This window comes from Syngnathus acus, chromosome 1 (assembly GCF_901709675.1).
Source record: "Syngnathus acus chromosome 1, fSynAcu1.2, whole genome shotgun sequence".
Taxonomy (NCBI): domain Eukaryota; kingdom Metazoa; phylum Chordata; class Actinopteri; order Syngnathiformes; family Syngnathidae; genus Syngnathus; species Syngnathus acus.
The window spans coordinates 14,333,316-14,356,212 of NC_051087.1; the positions used below are offsets into that span (position 1 = coordinate 14,333,316).

Consider the following 22,897-nt stretch of genomic DNA (forward strand, 5'->3'; position numbering starts at 1 on the left):
ACTTCGATTAAATTCAGCGATAGTGGTCACGATAAGAAATGCCAGGTACCGAGTCTCCATGGAAAAGAAGGTCACTACATTACTGTACAGTAGAAAAGTATGTATGTATGTATGTACGTATGTATGTACAGTATTTTCTGCACTATAGGGCGCACTGGATTATAAGGGCGCACCTTCATTGAATTTTTAATTTTAGAAATTATTTCATATATAGGGTGCACCCGATTAAAAGAATAGAAGCTACTGCATCAAACTGGGGTTGACTCGGGTTGCATTCTGCATCCACTAAATGGAGCTGTGCTAAAGGGAATGTCAACCCAGTCAATGAGGTAAAGTCCAACTCCCATTCTGTAGGAAATTGATACGGTTTGGCTTCTACTTGGTCCAGCAACCCCACTTATTTTTGGTGGTCATAAACTTTCTTTAGTTTAAACGAAAAAAGCGAATGTGTGCGTTGATGCATAATGCGTTGATTAGCTTGTTAGCTTTGGTGTCGGGCTTGTGTATGCGCAGCCATACTTGCTGTGGTGAGAAGGGGGGGCGGTTCACTGTGATGGCCTCCTGGCCCCTAAAAAGGTTTTTCATCTACAAATTCTGCACTGTTCAACATCCAACTTTACTGTTACATAACTGTTAACCTCCAAAATTAGTAAAATTTTGCATGGCACCCACATGCCGTCATTAAATTTTGCAATGTATTCTTTACACAGTCTCAAATGGTTCATTGTTTCCAATAATATGATACGTAAGTTTTAAATTGTTTTCAACAAATGCTAATGTCTGACTCCAGTGTCAGAGAGTAAAATTTGATGTTTGTTATTGTTCCAATTAAAAGATGTGAAAGGCATTTGAATGTTAATAATTTCAATTTATATGCAAATGGTTAATGATTTGCCCGTCTTTTTTATAACACCAGAGACATGGGCCTCGCTAGCCTATGTGTGATGTTAATAGTTTTTGTAGTAGTCCAGAAAGCAAACACTGATTGCTTTCTGTCAAAAAAGCATAAAATAAATTTGACTTTGGCCCTGTTAACTTCTGGCTTGCTTTGTGTTTATTGTCATCATTGTCATATTTTTTTTGCTTTCCTCCCAATACAAGCATCTACTCATTTTCCCAGTGGCTTACATTCAAACTAAAAAACAAACATCTGTAATTTGATTGACTTACTCAAACTCTAGTTTGATTTGCCTTCATGCAATTAAGTTGGATGGTGGCGTTCATTCATATTGAAAACTAGACAAAGATATTTTATCATTGGATAAAAACTATACTAGACAAGACTAACACCTCCATTAATAAACAACAACTGTGACTAAATCAGTATGGATTTTGAGGGTAATTAATAAGTAAATGAATTATATTAATTAATAGATGATTTCTTGGCTTTGATGACTGCTCTCCTGGCCAAGTTCTCACGTAAATCATGGCAGAATAATGCTAGGTAGAGAGTTATTGTGCCATTCACCCAAAATAACGCTATGACAGTGGTGCTGCATTGCTTTGCAAAACAAGGAAACTGATGCAACACTGCATCATGTCTCAAACATAATTTGTGTTCAAGAATGGCAGTGTTCATTTGTTTCAAAGCTATTTTTACGGCTTTAAATCGGCTGCAATCGCGTAAAAATTACAGACACGGTGGAAAGGTATTCAATGTCCAGACTGATGCACATTATTGCTTTCCTGGGATCTTCATTTAATACACATACCCGTTTGAAGTTAACCTCTTCATCTGTGGAATGTTCCAAACTGATGTTTTTTGTGCATTGCTCAATTTGCAAGAGAAAATTTGCACACAAAAAAAGCAATAATGTGCATCAGTCTGGACATTGAATACCTTGTTTAACAGGCTGGTATCCAGTATTTTGCATCCCAATTTGATTAGTGAAAAAAGGCTCTAATTGACTACATAAACGTACAAATGGGCCTGTATTCATAAAGAAAGCATCCTACAAATAATTAGCCTTGTGTAATGGAATTATTAAAGGCCAGATTAAAGATTTTTTTTTACCTACAATTGTGAATTGATCCTTGATAAAAGCTTTTTGTAAATTATGTCAGCCCTGAAAGTGCTTCTTATCTAAAAGGTGCCATGAGTGCAGAGAATGACTTTAAAGAGGCTTAAGCACACTCCAAAACAGCCCAAAGATTTCACAGCTTACTGGATCAGGGAACATATGTCATCATTGTGTGCCAACTGTAGTAATCTTATTTTCATTTTACTTTTAATCCTAATTAATATAACACATATTAAATTGGTTTTGGTTTTTGTATTCTACAGTGTGTGTACAAATCTTAAAGGGCCACAATAAAAAAAAAGGAATGAGTCAAAGTGTCATTTATTGAGGTCGATATAATTTTGTCAATGTTCTTCCACTTAAAATAGTGACAGAGATCTGTGATTTCCCTCATAGGTACACTTCAACTTTGAGTGACAGAATGTGGGAAAATAATCCTGGAAATCACACTGTAGGATTTTTAAAGTTTATTCAGTAATTATTGTGAAAACTAATTATTTGGTCATCTACCCTCCTTGAAGTTTTGCTTCCTTTTTGTGGTGGTCGCCATGTTTCACGCTTTATGGAACATTTGCATGCATGGCTGATTTATATCAATTTTACTGTTTCACATTGACCATATACGTATGGTTAATTAGGATGGGATCCACGTGTGTACATTCTTATATGGAAGTTTGATTCAGGGAATTCAGGACCTTTGCGAATCCATCCTGGTTTGGTTTAATTTCTAAATCAATTACATGGTCAGGGTCAATAGGTTATGTGAATTCTTGCATTGTTTTGTGACAAGGAAACCGTGTTAAGTAGCCATGGAAGAGACTATACTCCTACTGAGACATAATCCTCTCTAGATGTATGCTCTTACCTAATTCCATATATGGGGGCATATTTGACAATAGTAGCTCAAATCAATACTTAATAATGGTGTGAATATGTTCAAGAATGTTCATCAATTGCTGCTAAATGGAAAACAGATTACAATCTATCTTTTTGTGTATGTTGATATTGATTATGTCCCTTGTATACTCTGCACTTTGTCTGACAGTGACTATGGATATGAGCCCCACGGCAATGGGAACTGCAGGCCCTCTTTTTGGTTCAGTCCCTCTGCAACCTCCAAAAGCTGCAGTCTTGGGCAGAACTATCTCAACAGCACAGGGTGAGAATGGTGTGATTAACCTATCTTCATATTGTTTGCTCTAAGTAGAACCTTGGAAAACTACTGTATTTTCCTGACTACATGCCACTACCTTTTGTACAAGCTTTGAACCCTGCAACTTGTAGTCCGGTGCGGCGTGTCTATGGATGTTTTTGTGATTGTTGTGATGTCTGATGTACTTATACACTCATTTGTAAAAAAATTGTGGACCGCTGTTGTGGACTACTATGCTTGATGGAGGGATATGTGAGCAGACACAAGATCATTGGAGCAAAGAGTGGTGTGTTCATCGCATGTTCGTCCGCCAGGCAAATAGTGCTGTAAAATTGGCGCGAACCAGAGACAAAGCAAGCGGAAGACAGACATTACTGAAGAAAGGAAGCTTTGATTCACAAATCATCACTATGGCCGACAAAAGAAATTCATGAGGCAGGTTTTAAGTTAAAGGCATTCAATTCGGCTCTTAAGGAAGGTAATAGAGCTGTTACACATACCATTGGTATAAATGAATCAATAGTGAGACCTTAGAGACGCACGGCAGCGCGAAAAACTGGCTCAGTCCAAATAGACGACAAAAACTTTCACAGGTAATAAAAGCAGATAGCCCAAACTTGAAAACTTTCTTGGAGTCTGGGTGAACACAGAGAGCAAACGGCTGAGGTTTTTCAACTGTCCAGATCTGACTGAAAGCCAAAATAGTCACCACAGAGATGAAGATAGAAGATTTCAAAGGTAGACCATCCTGGTGTCACAGATTTATGAAACGAAAAGCGCTGTCCATCAAGGCGCGGACGACTGTGTGTCAACAACTCCTTAGCAACGACAAAGAAAAAAATACAAACTTTCGGAATTCACAAGAACAATGATAAACGAGTATTCCATCGGACCAGATGAGATAAATATGGATGAAGTGCCTTTGACATTCGACTTCCCTCTCACAAGAACTGTTAACAAGCAAAGGTGAATGATCCATCACGGTGAGAACCACTGGTCATGAGAGAACACATTTCACTTCTGTACTGGGCTGCACAGCATTCGGGTTTAAACCTCCGCCAATGGTAATTTTTAAGCGGATGACTATGCCAAGAGAAGAGATCCCGAGCCGCATCTCTGTTAAAATCAACAAGAGAGGGTGGATGATGGAAAGCGTAATGAAGGAGTGGCTGAAAGAATGCTATGGGAAGCGACCTGAGGGTTTCTTTTGCCCCCAAAAAAGCATTTCTCGTTTTGAGGAGCATGAGGGCCCATAACACAGATTCTGTGAAAGTCGGCATTAGGAGCACAAACTCAATTCCCGCTGTGATTCCTGGAAGCACAATGAAGCAACTGCAGCCACTCGATATCACTGTTAATCGTACTTTTAAAGTAGCATTACCCGCTCAGTGGGAGGCATGGATTACGAGCGGCAATAAATCATTCACAAAAACTAATTGCATGGGAAAAGCAAGTTTTGCCCAAGTCTGCCAGTGGATCGTGACTGCGTGGATAAGTATCAAACCATCCACGATCATCAATGGATTTTGAAGGGCTGGACTGCTGCGTGATGAAGAGGAGGACCATGGCCCCTCAGAGGATGCGTGATTCGGACACTGACAACAAAGAGTTCTTTCGTTTTGAGAGCTACAAGGAAGGAGAGACTGGGAGAGTGGATGACGAAGCCACCCTGAGCCTTTTTGTTTCCAACACTGAAGAAGAGGACTTTGATGGTTTTAGTGCACAGGGAGAAGACAACGATGGCAATAAATGACTGTCTTGTGTTATTGATAAAGTCATGTGCTGCAGTTTAGCCCAAAAGGTAGGCTGGTTATATTCTTCTGGTATGCTGTTGGTTATTGTTATACACGTTTCGCACTTCCTTTTAATTACGAGTACCGTAATCCATCCATCCATCCATCCATCTTCTTCCGCTTATCCGGGGTCGGGTCGCGGGGGCAGCAGCTTCAGGAGGGACTCCCAGACTTCCCTCTCCCCAGCCACTTCATCTAGCTCATCCCGGGGGATCCCAAGGCGTTCCCAGGCCAGCCGAGAGACATAGTCTCTCCAGCGCGTCCTGGGTCGTCCCCGGGGTCTCCTACCGGTGGGACATGCCCGGAACACCTCCCCAGGGAGGCGTCCAGGAGGCATCCTGATGAGATGCCCGAGCCACCTCATCTGGCTCCTCTCAACGTAATTTACCGTAATTTTCGGACTAAAAGTCGCGCCGGAATATAGGTCGCATTAGCCATAAAATGCACAATAACGTGAAAAAAAACATATATATGTAAGTCGCTCTGGAGCATAAGTCGCATTTTGGGGGGAAATTTATTCGACAAAATCCAACACCAAGAACAGACATGAACAAGCAACAACAGGCTAAACGGTAGGTATGCTAACGTGACATAAACACAAACGAAGAGCTGAGAACGGGCCTGACGTAACATTCAGCGTTATTAAAAAAAACTATTACATAAATAACACGTTTATAAAACCATCTGTGTCACTCCAATTCATTAAATCCATCGATCGTCCTTTGTCAACAATGGGTGCGCGCCGCTGATGGCGCTTGCACTTCAAAATATTCCACAGGCCCATAGAACGATATATAAATTAGATATCAAATAACTATTATACAAGCAATAATATTATCAAACCATCTGTGCACTTTAAATCATTAAATCCATCGATCAAATTCCTCGTCCTTTGTCAACAACGCCGCCGTGCGCCCTGACGTCAGCCTCGTCGTTATTCCACAGATCTAGTATGTAACTAGATTGTAGCGTTAACAAAGTACAAGGAAAGACGTGGGTTTGGTAAACGGCTCTTTATTTAACAAAACAAACTTCCAGGCGTGTGGTGGCGTGGACTTCCAGCCACGGAGGTGGAAGAGAGATCCATAGAATAGGACCGGGCGTGCGTAAATGCCATGACCGAGCCCCATCCACCGTCCCCGGACAGCCACCCGGCCGAGCGCCGGCCCCCGACTTCTATCCACGGAGGTGAAAGAGAGCTCCGTAGAGTAGGACCGGGCGTGCGTAAAAGCTATAATAGTTTTTCAAACCTTCTGTGTCACTCCAAATCCTTAAATCCTTCAAACTCTTCGTCCTCCGTGTCACTTAGAAACAAAGCCGCTAAGGATGCCGGTAGTACGTGGGGCCCTTCGTCATCTTCGTCATCCCGTGATCAATCTTTGTCCTTTTTGTAAACAACCGCCGTGCCACGCCACGTCGCGCTGCTGACGTCACTTGAAATTCAAATTACAGTAATCCCTTGCTACATCGCGGTTCGTTTATCGCGGTTTCACTTTTTTTTTTTTTTTTGAAGATTTTTGAAAAAAAACACATAAGTCGCTCCTTATTATAAGTCGCCCCCCCACCCAAACTATGAAAAAAAACGCGACTTATAGTCCGAAAATTACGGTACTTATACTTAAGTTCTGAAAATTTGTACCAATAACATATTTGACAAAATGTTAATAAACAATATGCTAAACCAGCTCTTTCCTGACAATCCTCTTTGTGTATATTCTCTTAATAATGGTAATTAAATATTAAAACACCTGCGGCTTATATATGTACAAAACAAGATTTTGCCCTGATTTTTGCTGGTGCGGTTTATAATCAGGTGCGGCTTATAGTCCAGAAATTACGGTAAGTAGAACCTTGGAAAACGATCCACCAAACAGCACACACCATGAGACCAACAACCATGCTGCTATCGTGTTGCTGTATAAACAGCGGCCATAACTGAATAATAATTAAATGCACATCCAAAAATGTACAATTCAATTTTTTAAAACACCACTTTACTTCCAAAAAACGTATCATTTTTTAAACCACAGCTAACGATGATCTATGAGATTCAGTGAAGAGATTTGAATAATCACTGTGCAAAGCAAATCAGTACTGATTGAACATTGAGTTGTCCATATAAAGTAGTGACCGTCTAGGAGCTTCTCATCATAGTTGCTCTCCATCACCTTTGTATTCTCGTAGTGCTCCAAATGCCTTCTTTCCATAGTGCAACACGATTCAGTGCAAACAGCATGACCCAGATGTTTTTCAAGACTGCATGTGTTTTTCGTATATATGCATATATAAATATGACGATTTAATATTTAGCTAGTTATGCTTGTGTTTATTCATTGATGTTTATTCATTTATATATATATATATATATATATATATATATATATATATTATTATTATTTTTTTTTTTTCTTTCTTAAACACTTGAATAATATTTGATGTCACAGCACTTTGTTTGTTGTGCACTTTGATTATACAGGAGTGGAGCTCCTTACAAGCCCTAGGCTTCGTCTCCCTCCCTGCACTGTTATTTGTTATAATAATATGTGCTAAACAATAAACTAAACTAAACTAAAAACACAACTGAATTTAAACTTGTGTGTCTTTGTGAAGGTACCGTAAAGTGGTGTTAAATAACTGCACGAAGGGAGTTAAAGAAATGTACACAGCTCGAAAGCAGCAATGCCCTAAGAAACCTCCAAAGGGACTTTTGCTGACCACAAAAGATGGAAAACTGTCTGCCAATCTGGGCACTAATGTCACGTTCCTGGTTCATCTAAATGAGGTGAGAACACACGACACCAACACATGATAGATGTTTAGCTGTTGAAGAGCATGTTTCTTTGGATTGCTGTACTCCAAGCTGTTATGAATCACAAGATTAGACCATCTCTGATTTATATCCCTTATGCCTTGACAGAAAGGTACATTTAGCTTGACTGCTGACTGTGATGACCGCTTACCATTCTTGTTTCTTTGTGATTGATTTTAGTACTCACTGAGCCTGTCAATATGACCGTACCTTGAAATGTTGGGCATTATGCAAATGTCCAGGAACTCATTTTTGTAATGATGTATCACATGACTGGGCAAGTAGCCCTAAGGTTGCGCCAGTTCCCTGGCCAAATTCAATACAAAGCAGCTGTCCCGCAGGCAGGACGCTGGAAAGTTGAACTGTTAAAAAAAAAAAAAAGAGTTCCTGGAGATTTGAACAATGCAACAAACAATTTAAGATACAATCATATCTGCAGGGTCAATGAACTATTGACACAAAAAAGCAGGAATGGTATAGAGTTCATCTTTTTACATTGATAACATGGCTTAAATATTCCCATGAAAACTAAATTTGTCAAGGTTTGCGTGGAGTTGAGTGCCCAAGTGCAGGAAGCAGGGAGACAAGACAGGAGTGCTTTCTCGGGGGAAAAAAATCAAAAGAACAAAAAGACAAAGAAGTTTCTACGAGGAATCAAAAGCACAAGACAGCACAAGGCAATACCAAATTCAGATCTAAACACCAAAAAACAGATCAAGCCTTTTTTAAAGTCCAGTATACAAACAGATCAGATCAGCTCAGTCTTTTTATTGCATTCAGGCTGTAGATATTTTCATTGTCCATCTTCTTCCAGGGTCCATTTTGTTGTTGATTTACATTCATATTGAAAGAAAAGTACAGTATTTGTGGATTGTTTTGTGTCTATGTACGTATTTTGATTCTGTCAATTTACTAACAATTTGTCTGTGAGATGAATGAAGCAGCAGCTCGGTGTAAACACAATTAATAAACATAGAATGTTTTGTTCCAGCATAAAGTAATGAATGCTGTAGGAAAGACCCTTCTAAACTCTTACTGTCGTTAAATTTTACATACTGGGCTGTTGAAAAATGTGTATCAATGAAAATATATTCTTGTAGTTTTTGGTAACAAAATTAACACAAGTGACTGCCCTTTTGGAAAACTCAACATGTACTGGAATGCGCTCCAGCCTTCCATCATCCTATTCAGAATTGTGGGGAGCTGACCTCTATCTAAAAGACTGGGCATTATGTGGTTTACAATTTTTTTTAACCAATTATTAATTATGATTCACTTTAATGTTTTGTAATATCCTGTATCTGTCCCAAATATACATAAGTGCACACCTTTTGCTGAAAATAATGTCACCATTCTATCTTCCCTAATGTATCAGCTACAGCTGCAAATAACTGGAAATAATAAAAATGGTCCGAACTCTCGTTTAGTATATATCTTTAGATGTCAAAGCCAAATATTTTCAGTCTACAGTTAAATTGCCTCACTATTCCAAACATTTGATTTGGTTCACACACAAACCTATACAACGGAAAAAAATGGCTCCACAGCATGCTGCTGGATATTATTTAAAGGACATTTAGTTCTTGCTGAACAAGGTGAATGCATTGATGGACAAGGTGAATGCAAGATAAAATATCCTATTTAGTCTTCTAAAGCCTCTTCAGAGAGATTACGATCATGCAGCAGTTGGTCCCGCTCTGTTAATTCCTATGGGGTTCTGGCACATTTTGAAACACTTTGTTACTATTGTCTTCCTGTTCTGTGTTCTGCGCACCACCTACACTTGGGATTTGTTCAGAAGTAAGATTGACTGTAATCTTCCCTAAAGAAAATGTTCGGTGAACATGCTAACGATCCATTCACAGTCACAATAGCAGTTAGAATGTGACGTAAACAATTTGCATTCAACTGTGACTTTGATAAATGTGTGTGTGTGTGTGTGTGTGTGTGTGTTTGTGCGTGCGTGTGTGTGCGCTTGTGTGCGTGTGCGTGCATGCGTGCACTCGCGTGCGTGCCCGCTATAGCTGGTCATTTTAGCTGCATGCATTTTTACACTTACCCTTAAATGCAACGTTCAGGAAAGACAGTCATAGCTCATTTCAGTTGGCCTGCCACATCAATAAATTTGAACAGGCATGTCTAGCTCTGGACCTCGATGACTGCTGTCCTGCCTGTTTTACATTTCTCCCTCGTTCAACACACCTTATTAAATGATCAGCTCATCAGCAGTCTCTGAAAGAGAAGATAATGCAATACAATACATTTCACAACAGCGGTAGCTGTAACACCTTATAACACATTTGGGGCTGTCTATTAAATAATAAGAAAAGTAATTACACTAACCAATGGCTAGTATAGGGACAATATTACATGATAATGAGTGACATCTTGACTGGCCGAGCAAATATAAGGTTAGCCAATGAATGAACTAAAGACTGTGCAGTGAGGCAATACCCAAAGAAAAGACAAGAAAGTTGAGGCAAGGGGAATAAAGAGCATTTTAAAATAAATCCTGACTTCACACCATTCACTGCTTTAAATGTGATCTGATCATGTAGGTTTGACACACATTAGCAGATGTTGGCCTACAGTCACACACACATACCAGCATACAGACAAACACCTGAAGGATATTTAGAGAGATATTGGTTTTGTAATGTTTACTGAATGTCCACATATAGAGCAAAGCTTGGACACATAAGTGACATCAGAGGCACCACACCTGTTTGCATGCCATCTCATTCCAGTTCTTAGTAATGTCTGCAGTGCCATATCTTTTTCACAAAATTTTTTAGGCAATGACAATATCCCCAGAACACTCAACCAAACCTCTTCATCTTCACGCATGGAAAGACTCACACAGGACACACATACACACACATACTCACTCATACATACTCTTTCTGCGTGCAGATCATCGCATAGTGCCAGATGTAAAACCCAGACGAACCTATAAATTTGGTTGAAGACATACACTATGCATAAATCATATGATAGGATGTTGCATATTTAGAGTCCTGCACTCATGCATGCACACCCACTTTGATGATCAGCAGCCTAATAACAGAATTATGGTGGGATATTTTTGACCAAATTATTACTGAACACATGTAGTACATTTATGTCTGTTATGACTCATGTAATGTGTGTTTTTTTTCTGTTGCAGTATTTGGGGGCAGCTTGGTAGCCAGTGTCTTAGGCGAATATGGCAAATCTCTAATCATTAGGATTTGAAGACATCTTTAATTCCTTAAAGGCATTTCATTTATCTTATATTTATCTTATTTATCATCATGAACTAATTTATATAAAATAAAGCTTAGCCCCTAAGTCCACCAAAGGGCAAGACGCCCCCTGAAATGAGCAGTCCAGCGGTCGGCCCGAGTGCCAAGCATTTGAACAGCAGAGCCCATCGGGTGGACGAACCTGATGCCCGACAGGCAGCTCTCGGCAAAGTCGGTCCAGTGGGCGAACTGGACGCCAAATGAAAAGCGCGTGACACGACCGGTCAGGTGGGTGTCTTGGACGCCAGATGGGGGATGGGCTCGACCACAGCGCTCGTACCGCTGGGACGAGGACAAATGGCGGCTGCAAGTCTCAACCCACCGAAACGAAGTCAGATGGCGTCCGCAGGTCTCGACCCGACGGAGCGTGAGCAGGATCTGGAGGCGGATATGTGGTAGTTGTAAGTTCAGAACTGCAAGCAACAGCAGTCGCAGTGTCAGAACCGCAGGCAGCAGCAGTCACAGAGCCAGAACCGCAGGCGGCAGCACACAGAGTTAAAACCGCAGGCGGCGTGTGGGGAGTCAGAACCACACGCAGTGGAGTTCGGAGTCAGAACCGCGCGCAGTGGAGTCTTAGAATCAGAACCGCGCGCAACGGTATCAGATGGCGTTCACAGCCTGGTGTTGCCAGAGCGAGGTTGAGTGATGGCTGCTGAGTTTCCCCCTCCAGAGGGCTGATGTCTGGGAGCGGAGCAGGAGCCTTCCTCCTCCGCTTGAGATCGGGGGTGCACTTCACATTAGCGGTGGCAGGTGACTGAAAGAAATCAAAAACAGACCCAAAAGCTCTTGATCCACTTACGAATGCTCTGGAAATAATCATGATGGGGATAGAAGCTAGGATGAAGGAGATACAATTCCTCCTAAATAAGAATGCCAAGAACGATCAGCTGATCAAAAAAGAGCTTGATCAGCAGAATGAGATCAATGATGGTCTCAAGATCTCACCTTGAAACAACACCGGGTCACTGAGACATCAAAGCAATATGGATGAGGTGGAAAAGTGATCCATGCAAGCATTGGAGTTTTTAACAACAAAAAACATAACACTGGAGCTTTGAAATGTTTGCCACCCGCTTCCTAAGAGAGGAGTTTCTGGAGGTTGAGTCAGTGACGACCGTGCCGTACTACTGAGCTTCACAAGCGGAAAGTACATTCCTTCATTGAAATATGGAAAAGGGATCATATTTTTATATTAACGAGAAACATAATGCATACATTGCTTCGCGAGCCCGACAACTGAAAAAGGAAGGGAATCTTTCAAGGTCTTGGACTGTAAGCTGCAAAATCTATGTAAAGCCAAACTGATCATTTTAAAAAAAATAACAGACTGGTCCATATCAGAGCGCCAGAGGAGATGGAAAATTTTGCAAATTAAGGTATGTCAAGCCCTATGAAAAAAATCCATGAGCCCAGTTCATGCTACAATCAAATTGTCACAAAGTGAATTGCAAGAAGTGATGAGCATGTTATGACAACATAAACTTGGAAATAAATCACCATTCAAAAGTAATGAAGACATTGATCCAGATAAATGTGGATAGAGAGAGAGACTTAGACTTAGACAGAACTTTATTGTCATTTTGTCAACACTAGGTGTGTACAAAACGAAATTTCGTTGCATACGGCTTTCAACAATGTAGTGGTATTTCGGCTGGTTAAAAAAAAGTGACATTCTATATAAAAATATGAAATAAGATAATTATAAAGTACAAAGTGCAGCAGTGATAAAGTATGTAAACAGTGCAGGAGACAAAAGCATTATTTACAAGTGTGCAGAGGAATGCTACGTTTGAATGTTCAACAGTCTGACGACAGCAGGGAAAAAACTATTGCAGAACCTGGTGGACCTGCAGCGGATGCTGCGAAACCTCTTCCCAGAGGGCAGCAGGGAGAACAGTCCATGGTGGGGGTGTGATGGGTCACTGATAATATTACGGGCTCGGGACACGCAGCGCTGGGATGACAAGTCCTGAATGGAGGGAAGAGGAGCCCCGATGATCCTCTCTGCTGTCCTCACCACTCTCCTCAGGTTCTTCCAATCGGAGGCGCTGCAACCTCCACACCACACCGAGAGACAGCTTGTCAGAATGCTCTCTATGGTGCTTCGGTAGAACGTCCTCATGATGGGTGGGGGCAGGTGGGCTCTCCTCATCCTCCGCAGGAAGTACAAGCGCTTCTGTGCCCTCTTGACCAGTGTTGTGGTGTTCACAGTCCAGGTGAGGTCGTCTGTGATGTGGACTCCCAGGAATTTAGTGCTGCTGACCACCTCCACAGCTGAGCTGTTGATGATCAGTGGAGCGTGGTGAGGCTGGTTCTTCCTGAAGTCGACGATGATCTCCTTCGTCTTCTCCACAATCAGGATCAGGCTATTTTCTCTGCACCAGCCCACCAACTGCTCCACCTCCTCTCTGTAGTCCAGGTCGTTGTTGTCCCTGATGAGGCCCACCACCGTTGTGTCGTCTGCAAACTTCACGATGTGATTGGTGGTGAACCTGGGGGCGCAGTCGTGTGTCATCAGGGTGAACAGCAGGGGGCTCAGGACGCAGCCCTGAGGGGAGCCTGTGCTGAGGGTGATGACATCTGAGGTGTTCTGTCCGACCCGGACTGACTGAGGTCTGTTGGTGAGGAAGTCTAGCAGCCAGTTCCGAAGGGGGGTGCTGAAGCCCAGGTGTTCCAGTTTTTCCACCAGATGTTGTGGAATGATGGTGTTAAACGCTGAGCTTAAGTCCAGGAACAGCAACCGCACGTGGGTGTTCCTCTCCTCCAGGTGAGCCAGGCTCAGGTGAAGAACGGAGGAGATGGCATCCTCAGTAGAGCGGTTCTGCCGGTAGGCAAACTGGAACGGATCGAATGTTGGGGGGAGTCTGGAGACGATGTGATCTTTGAGCAGCCTTTCGAAGCACTTCATCATGATGGGAGTCAGTGCCACAGGTCTGTAGTCATTCCATGAGGTGATTTGAGGTTTCTTCGGCACCGGAATGATGGAGGCAGCCTTGAAGCACACTGGCACTTTGGCTTGGTCCAGCGAGATGTTAAAAATGTCTGTGATGACACCAGCCAGCTGGCCTGCACATTCCTTGAACACCCGCCCAGGTATGTTGTCGGGGCCTGGGGCCTTACGTGGGTTGACTCTTCTCAGAGTCTTCCACACGTCGGCTGAGTCAAGGCAGAGGGCCTCCTCTTCCTGGTGGGGAACAGTTTTAACTGCAGGAGTGCTGTTTAGTGCCTCAAAACGCCCAAAGAAGTTATTTAGACCATTTAGGAAGTCAGCATCAACCTCACCCACCGGGGGGGAGGGTAAGTTGTAGTCCGTGATCGCCCGTATGCCTTGCCACATACTCCTGGTGTTATTGGCGTCGTGGAAAAAATCCTGAATTTTCCGACTGTGGCTTCGCTTCGCTAGCCTGATGGCACGGTTCAAGTTGGCTCTCGCTGTCCTCAGTGCCTCCTTGTCGCCAGACTACTTAAGGATCCGTTCAACAGCTGCATCGATTTGGAAGGAAAGCTGCCCATAATTCGATTTAACAGCAGGAGTTTAAACGCCAACTTTGGAAAGATACAGGATTATCTATTGACATTGGATAAACCTTTTAACATTAGTGCGCTAATCAGAAAGTTGGACTAAAGATGATATGAAGGGTGGGGTCCACCTTGAAGGATTCAAATATGTCCTCAGTAGCAGAAACAAAAAATCTATTGGAAGAGTTGTGCTCTATATTGAAGGCAGTATCGGCATTAGATTGCATGTCAATGGTGGTAGAAAATGTATTAGAATGTCTATCAATTGAGATCAGTATGACAAAAGACAATAAACAGTAGAATGTATACAGATCCACAGCCTCCAACATAGAAGTGTTTAACAATCACATGAGTAATTTGCTCGTTAATCTGAATCAGAAGGAGGCCCTCCGGTGTGGAGATTCCTACACTGAAATAAAGATGTATGCGAATCTGAAGGCCCTAAAAAAACAATGAAGAGTTAATTGGAAAAACAATACCAGTTTCAACATGATGAAATGACTATCTGCTTATATTAGCAAGGCCGGTACCCTAGATAAAAATACTTCATTACAATATCAGAAACTTGATCAAAAGGACAAAAATAGAGAAAAGGACAATGCAAATTTGAGAAAGACTCTCATGAACGGTCAAGAATCCTCATCATTCAGACACTTGGGCAGAAATAAATATGAACCACCATGTTGTTGCTGTATAGAACTTAGAATGTTACAATAGTCTCACCATTGTGTGCTGTAATGCCATCTGCCCGCGACTCATTTGCGTTAAAATCAAGGTGATCTGAGCACACAGGACATTGTGGAAGCAGAAAGAGCCTTGACGGGGTCTGTAATGGGTCTGTACCTAACAATGGTTTCTGCATTGATCTCCCCTTGTGGATGTAGTCGGTCATGCATGTGAGATGGGCAATTGGAGATTGCTTTACAATATGTTTTGGTCTGCCAGGTTGGTCCAGCATCCTCCACTACCATCGAAGCCAACAAACCACCAGTTTGTGATTCTTTGAAAGCCCTCCCCCTTTCTTCACCTGTCTGTCCAAGTCATGAGGCCTCAAGTCCAATAGAATGGCCACATTGTTGATCTTTAAACTGCAGCCTAGGGTGTCCTTGTGCCAAGTGCACATATGGCCACTTAAGTCTGAATATAGGAATTGTTATGGGCAATTCGTGATGAGCACAGAGGTGCAAAAACAGAACACAGCATGGGTTCTGATCAAAGGAGCCCTGACTTCCAATCACGCCAAGTCTCATTGTCAATGCCCATGTGAGCATTCAAGTCCCCCAGCATAAAGTTGTAGTCTCCAGCAGGAGCGCTCTTCTACACTCCAACTGTGAGCCGCTGTTCGATGCATAGGCAGAAGAACCGTTTGGTCCCTTTCACCATGAGCAACTCCAGAATAGAAGAGAGTTCAACCCCTCTCAAAAGGGCCAGTACCAAAGCCCAAGCTGTTTGTAAAGGCAAGCCCTTCCTTGTTCAACACAAACGATTCAAATGATCAGCTCATCAGCAAACTCTGTGGAAGCCCGATGATCCTGATCATTTAAATCATGTGTGCTGGAGAAGGGAAACTTCTAAAACAGGCAAGACAGCAACTCACCGCAGGGCTTCCTGTGCGTTTACCAATTTGGCAGATGCCAAAAGAGAGAGAGAGTGTGGCCTGAGGGGGAAATGTGGGATCTGCAGGAATATTTTGAATGTCCAGACTGGCAATGTTCAAGGCAGTTGCATCATTCAACAGCATCATTGATGCAGATGAGTATGCCATGTCCATCTCAGCTTCCATCAGAAAATGCAGATGACATCAGCACTATTAGAAACATCACCCTTACCAACCAAAACCCGACCTCAACCATCGGCCATCAGAGTAGCAAAGCCCAGGAACATTTGGCGGGCCATTTGGACCATTACCAATGACAAAAGAGTACCTCAACCATGCATACTATGATGCTGACTTCCTCAATGGGCTGAATGACTTTTTGGGGAGGTTGGAGTAACTAAATAACAGTCCTCCTGTCATGAGAAGGCACCCTTTCTTACCACTGCTGATGTGAGGAGGTCTCTGAAGGGACTCAACATTCTGAAAGCTCCTGGTCCAAACATTCCCAGTCAGGTGCTCAAAGAGTATGTTGACATCCTTGCTTGTGTTCGAATGGCCATTTTAACATTTCACTGAACCAAGCCAAAGTCTAAGCCTGCTTTGAGACCTCCTTCATCATCCCAGTGTCAAAGAAATCCACCATCTCATCCCTCAATTTCTTCTACCCCGTCGCACTCACACCCATCATGATGAAGTGCTTCAAGAGAATGGTGAAACATTACATCCCCTCTGTGCTCACCCCATATTCGACCCTTCATATTTTGCCTGCTGGCCCAACGGCTCTACTGAGGACACCATCTCTTCTATTCTTCACTTGAGCCACACCATGTGGAGAAAATAAAAACTCACACGTGAATGTTCTTTCTGGGATGCTGTATCAAAAAGTTGCAGATTACTACAGTCATAATATATTCGCTTTGTAACACCAATCAATTTCTCTTTTTCTGTGGTTCAACATTTAGATAAAACATTGTCATAACTTATATTTTGTCACACACTTTACCAAAAAAGTATGTTTCTCTTTCAGAAATGAGCAAATTAAATTGTGTTAAAATGCACAAAACAGTTACATTTAGTATCCTGCCTGGTCCAGAGCTTCGCACCCCTCAACCTTTGATCATTTAATTTACCCTGTTGACAACTTCTGAAACAATAGTAACAACATACAGTTTACACAAGTCTAGTGCTTTACAAAAATGATTATGCTTCATCCATCCATCCATTTTCTATACCGCTTGTCCCCATGGGCGTGCTGGAGCCTATCCCAGCAGTTACCGGGCAGTAGGCGCCCTGAACCGGTTGCCAGCCAATCGCAGGGCACACAGAAACGAACAACCATCCGCACTCGCGCTCACACCTCGGGGCAGTTTGGAGTGCTCAATCAGCCTACCATGCATGTTTTTGGGATGTGGGAGGAAACTGGAGTGGCTGGAGAAAACCCACGCGGGTACGGGTAGAACAGGCAAACTCCACACAGCGAGGGCCGGAGGTGGAATGGAACCCACACCCTCCTAACTGTGAGGCGGATGTGTTAACCAGTCCACCACTGTGCCGCCCGTGATTATGCTTTGGTAAACATAATTAAACAACTTTTAGACTTTATAACCATGTATCATTGTATTTCCTGACTATAATGTAAATATATTTACAATATTTAAAGATGCAATTTATTTTCATTTACCCATTCATATTGTACTAGACTAAATTATATAATTTGTATAAAGGACAAAACTTAATCTTGTCTTGAATTATAGGTATAAGCATGACTGCACGATTACCTTACTGGCCCGAATATAAAACGACCCTGATTATAAGACGACCCCCTCTTTTTCAAGACTCAAGTTCGAAAAAATACTTTTTGAACACCAATTTTAATTTTTATACAGAAAATAATTACAGTGCATCTGAAACAAATGATTATAACAATATATTCAAGAGAACAAACATGTTATTTTGCCTCATTCAAATCATGCAAAAACTGTCTACCACATCTTAGTATCTGAACATTTAAATATGTAAACTATAGTGCAATTACATTTGTAAATGAATGGCTTCTGGTTTTTGAAATGTAAATTAACCAATCTACTGTGATAAAACAACAAAATTTCAATAACTGCATTAACCATCAAAGTGAAGTCTAACTGTAACTGTAGTCTTGAAACAAATCTGAATAAGGTAAAACATTGCAATAAAATAATGCAAACTGCTACCGCTATTTTTATTTTTATTCTTCGTGACAGGGGTTCGCTTTGGCCTGGGGAGTTAAGTTCAGCATTCACTTTGAAGATATCTGGCGCCATTTAGCGTTGAGAATGGGTATAATGTCTTGACCCCGAATGTAAGACGACCCCCACTTTTTCAGTCTTATTTAAATGCTAAAAACACCGTCTTATCTTCGGCCCAATACGGTACAAAGATTTAATCAGCAGAATATTTTTCGCTCACTGAAAAGCACAGCAGAAATAGTGCTTATTTTTATATAGTACAGCAAATAGTGTATTTGATCTTGTGAGGTTAAATTCTGCTTTTTTTAAATGTCTTTATGTGTCCACATATACTGAAGCTGAGTACCTCATCTTATGCTGTGAGTTGGATTTAATTGGATCTGCAATATGCCACTCACATGTTCTTCGGTTTATAGTTTGTGTTTCTTACGGTGTAGGTACCAAATTAAATCACTGATGGAGAGCATGACCAGTTCTGTGTAGGAATTCTATGTCCCTCAAAAATGACCTACGGTTGTCTTTTTCTGGGTGTGCACATGTCAAAATAGATTACATGTCACATGTGTCACAAACATTTCTCCCATTTCACTTTCAACAAGTTATTATGCCCTCTGTGAAATTAATTTCCTAGTGTTTGCCCTTTTTCTCCAAATGTCTCAATAAATGTGCCCCTGAAGCTTACACATACAGTGTCCTTCAACACAAAAGATAATATACAATAGCATTGTATTTTGAATTGTGGACCAAATGACATTTGTGCTGTCTTTCAGGGCGATTCTATACGGACAAACATCCAACTAGATTTTGGCGATGGCATAGCTGTGTCATATTCGAACCTCAGCTGGGCTGAAGAAGGCATCAAACATGTCTACAAGTCTGCAGGGATATTTTGTGTCACAGCTTTGGCTGAAAACTCCCTGGGTTATGACACAACAACACTCCATCTGCATGTCACGTGTAAGTGTCTACATTGTCCAAAAGTACATCTTTGCTCTTCCACATGTAAAATCTACTGAATAAAATGTGTCACTTCATGAACAACATAAAATCAAATGAGGGATTAGAAATTGGTTTTATTTCTGTTATACTGTAGCTCATTTAAAGTGAATTGTGATTCACTGGAATTTAACTGTTGCTATTGTGATGAAAAAAAAACTATTGGAAAAAACATTACATTGATATTTTCATTAAATCAGCATTAATTTAACTATACATTAATCCCACAGACTTCACTCAGTTAAATTTAATATACACAGTTGTATTTCTTTTAATTCTAATGGAGGAGTAGTTGTCCTTGACTCATGTTAGAGTGGTGCTCACTCTAACTTATTTGCAAGAACCACACGGGAGACAGTATGCCCTTTTAGCACTTGCAAGTGGAGAAAACGTTTGTCACTGTGCATACAGCGATGTTCGAACGAAGTCTGACTTTGGACTCTTGCAAGAGAGTATTTATTGAGAGAAAACAGGGTGGTGGTGAGAGTGGACAAGTTTGGTGAACCCCTGGCCTCTGGTCAAATCAGAGCAGGGGGTGTATGTACAAGTGTATGCACTTGTACAAGTGTAGGTACAAGTGTATGCACTGCAATTGTGTGGGCAATCCCCGCTTTCCGCTGACGAGTGGGCAACATTTGTGCCATAATTCCTCAATTTAAAAGTTTTATTTTGAATCTTATTTGTTTTTAATTTGGAAAAACAAATCCGCGATGTAGTGAAACCGCGATAAACGAACCGCGATGTAGCAAGGGATTATTGTAATTTGAACTGCAACTGATGACGAGTCCGACGTCAGCGGCGCGGCACACACGCGGCGCACACTCGGCGTTGTTTACATAAAGGACGAAGGATTCGATCGATGGATTTAATGACGTGGAGTTACAGAGATAGTTTGATAAAATTGTTTATAATTATATGGGCCTGTGGAATAAGTTGAACTGCAACTGACGACGAGTCCGACGTCAGCGGCGCGGCGCACACGTGGCGTTGTTTATATAAAGGATGAGGAATTCGATCGATGGATTTAATGATTTGGAGTGACACAGATGGTTTGATAATATTGTTGTTTATATGATAGTTATTTGATATATACTTTATAGATCATTATATGGGCTTGTGGAATAATTTGAACTGCAACTGACGACGAGTCCGACGTCAGCGGCGTGCCGCACACGCAGCGTTGTTTACAGAAAGGAAGACGAATTCGATCAATGGATTTAATGATTTGAAGTGACACAGATGGTTTGATAAACATGTTATTTGTGTTATAGTTATTTAAATAACTGTTAATGTTACATCAGGCCCGTTCTCAGCTCCTCGTTTGTGTTTATGTCACGTTAGCATACCGTATCGTTTAGCCTGTTGTTGCTGGTTCATGTATGTTCTTGGTGTTGGATGTCAAATAAATTTCCCCCAAAATGCGACTTAAACTCCGGTGCGACTTATATATGTTTTTTTCCTCTTTATTGTGCATTTTATGGCTGGTGCGACTTGTACTCCGAGCGACTTTAAGTCTGAAAAATACGGTAGTTTTGATTCAAGAAGATGAGTGCTAAATAAGCCTTGGGAGTGAAGACTACCGAGACAATAACATTTAACATGAAAGTCATGTACTACATAACGTTATCCTTTATAATATCATAAACCAACCCAGAACCTATGTCAAGTTTTAATCTCAAACCAAATGTTCACAGCACCAAGAGCAAATACAGTAATCCCTCGTCACTTTGCGCTTCACCTATTGCGGCCTCAATGCATCGCGAGTTTTTGTGAAAACAAATATTGCGGATATATTCGCTGCATTGTGGCTTTTTACGGCATCACTTGCGTGCAGGACTTTGTCTGCCCATATGTCTATGCCGGTAGAGGAGGCAAGACCAATGGGAACATGTTGATCTTTGCCGCTGATTGGTTTGGAATTGTAAGAGCAGTTCTAGCTACGCTTTATCTCGGCCTCCCGCAGTCACGCTACGTATCTACTCTTTCACTTCGTTCCGTCAACAGAATCGGGAGCATCTCTGATTTGCACTTCCTTTTGACACGAAAGAGACAGGACAACCAAATGCAACAAGGGCTCACACAAAGTTTAAAGGAAACAAGGAGGGCTGGAATGACTGCAGAGCAGGACGACGAGGAGAGCTGACGAGCCGGCTCGGTCAACGAGTGCGCATCATGCGTCATCGAAGCAGACGGGCAGAGCAAGCTTTTTAAAGCTCTTTAAGAAGTCTTTAAAGATACAATAAAGTGTTTAAAAATACAATAAAGTGTTTAAAAATAATCATAAAAGTCTTGTGCGGAAGCCCTTGCGCTGGGCCGCAGGGGGCGCGTCAGCCCGTCAGCACAGCAAGAGCAGAGAAGAGCAGTGACACGTTTACACTTTAAAATGTTTGAAAAGTGTTTACAAATATAATTAAGTGTTTAGAAATAAAATTATAAAAGTCTTGTGCAAATGCTCTCGCGCTGGGCCGTGTCAACCGGCCAGCACTGCAAGAGCAGAGCGGCTGTGACACGTTTACACTTTAAATTGTTTAAATAATTTACAATACAATAAAGTATTTAAAAGTACAATAAAGTGTTTAAAAATGAAAGCATAAAAGTATTTTGCGGATACCCTTGCGCTGGGCCGTGGGGGTGCCGGCCAGCACACAAGAGCAGAGAGGAGTCTGACACGTTTACACTTCATAAAAGGTTCATAAAAGTCGTGTGTGGCTGTCAATATAGTTACTCTTATTTATTTTCTCATTTATTTAAATAAATAAGAATGTTTCTGAAAGTCAGTTTGACTTTAAAATTTTTATAAAAATGTATAAAAATATAAAAAAAAGTGTTTAAAAAAATCAATAAAGTGTTTAAAACTACAATAAAGGTTCATAAAAGTCTTGTGTGGATATTGTAACAATATATTTACTCTTATTTATTTTCTTATTCATTTGAATAAATAAGAATGTTTCTGAAAGTTAGTTTGACTTTAAAATGTTTACAAGTGTAAAATATGTAAAAATACAGAAACGTTTAAAAGTACAATAAAGTATTTAAAAATACAATAAAGGTTCATAAAAGCCTTTTGTGGATATTGTAACAATATATTTGATCTATATCGCGGATCTTCACCTATCCGCAATAAACAAGGGATTACTGTAACTGAGTCAAGAGCTTCAAAACGGATGACACATGTATGGCGTACAGATAAACTCACATACAGTGGATGCAGATTCATATTAACACAATTGTCGATGTACTTTTTATTTATTACTAATATATAGGTTACTTTGGCCTTATTGTTACCAGGGTTATCTATTGGTTGGAACTGTATTAAAAATGTGTAATTGTATTTTTTTCAAATATTTATTATTATTATTATTAGTAGTAGTAGTAGTGCTATTATTATTATTATTATTATTATTATTATTGTTGTTGTTGTTGTTATTATTGTTATTATTATTATTATTCTCAAAATAAGCTTCAGGCCAGCTATTTAGTTATTTATTTATTTATTTTAC

The 22,897-nt window shown here is 41.0% G+C and overlaps 1 protein-coding gene across 2 annotated transcripts in view; it reads left to right on the forward strand.

Moving 5' to 3' along the window:
* sorcs3 (sortilin related VPS10 domain containing receptor 3) overlaps window positions 1–22,897 on the forward strand; it is a 260,977-nt gene that overhangs the window by 210,155 nt on the left and 27,925 nt on the right. For both annotated transcript variants that reach the window (XM_037254286.1, XM_037254275.1), the window contains exons 17-19: window positions 3,067–3,180; window positions 7,578–7,749; window positions 19,172–19,358. In XM_037254286.1, coding sequence (XP_037110181.1) covers window positions 3,067–3,180; window positions 7,578–7,749; window positions 19,172–19,358 — 473 coding nt within the window. The remainder of the gene's footprint in view (window positions 1–3,066; window positions 3,181–7,577; window positions 7,750–19,171; window positions 19,359–22,897) is intronic.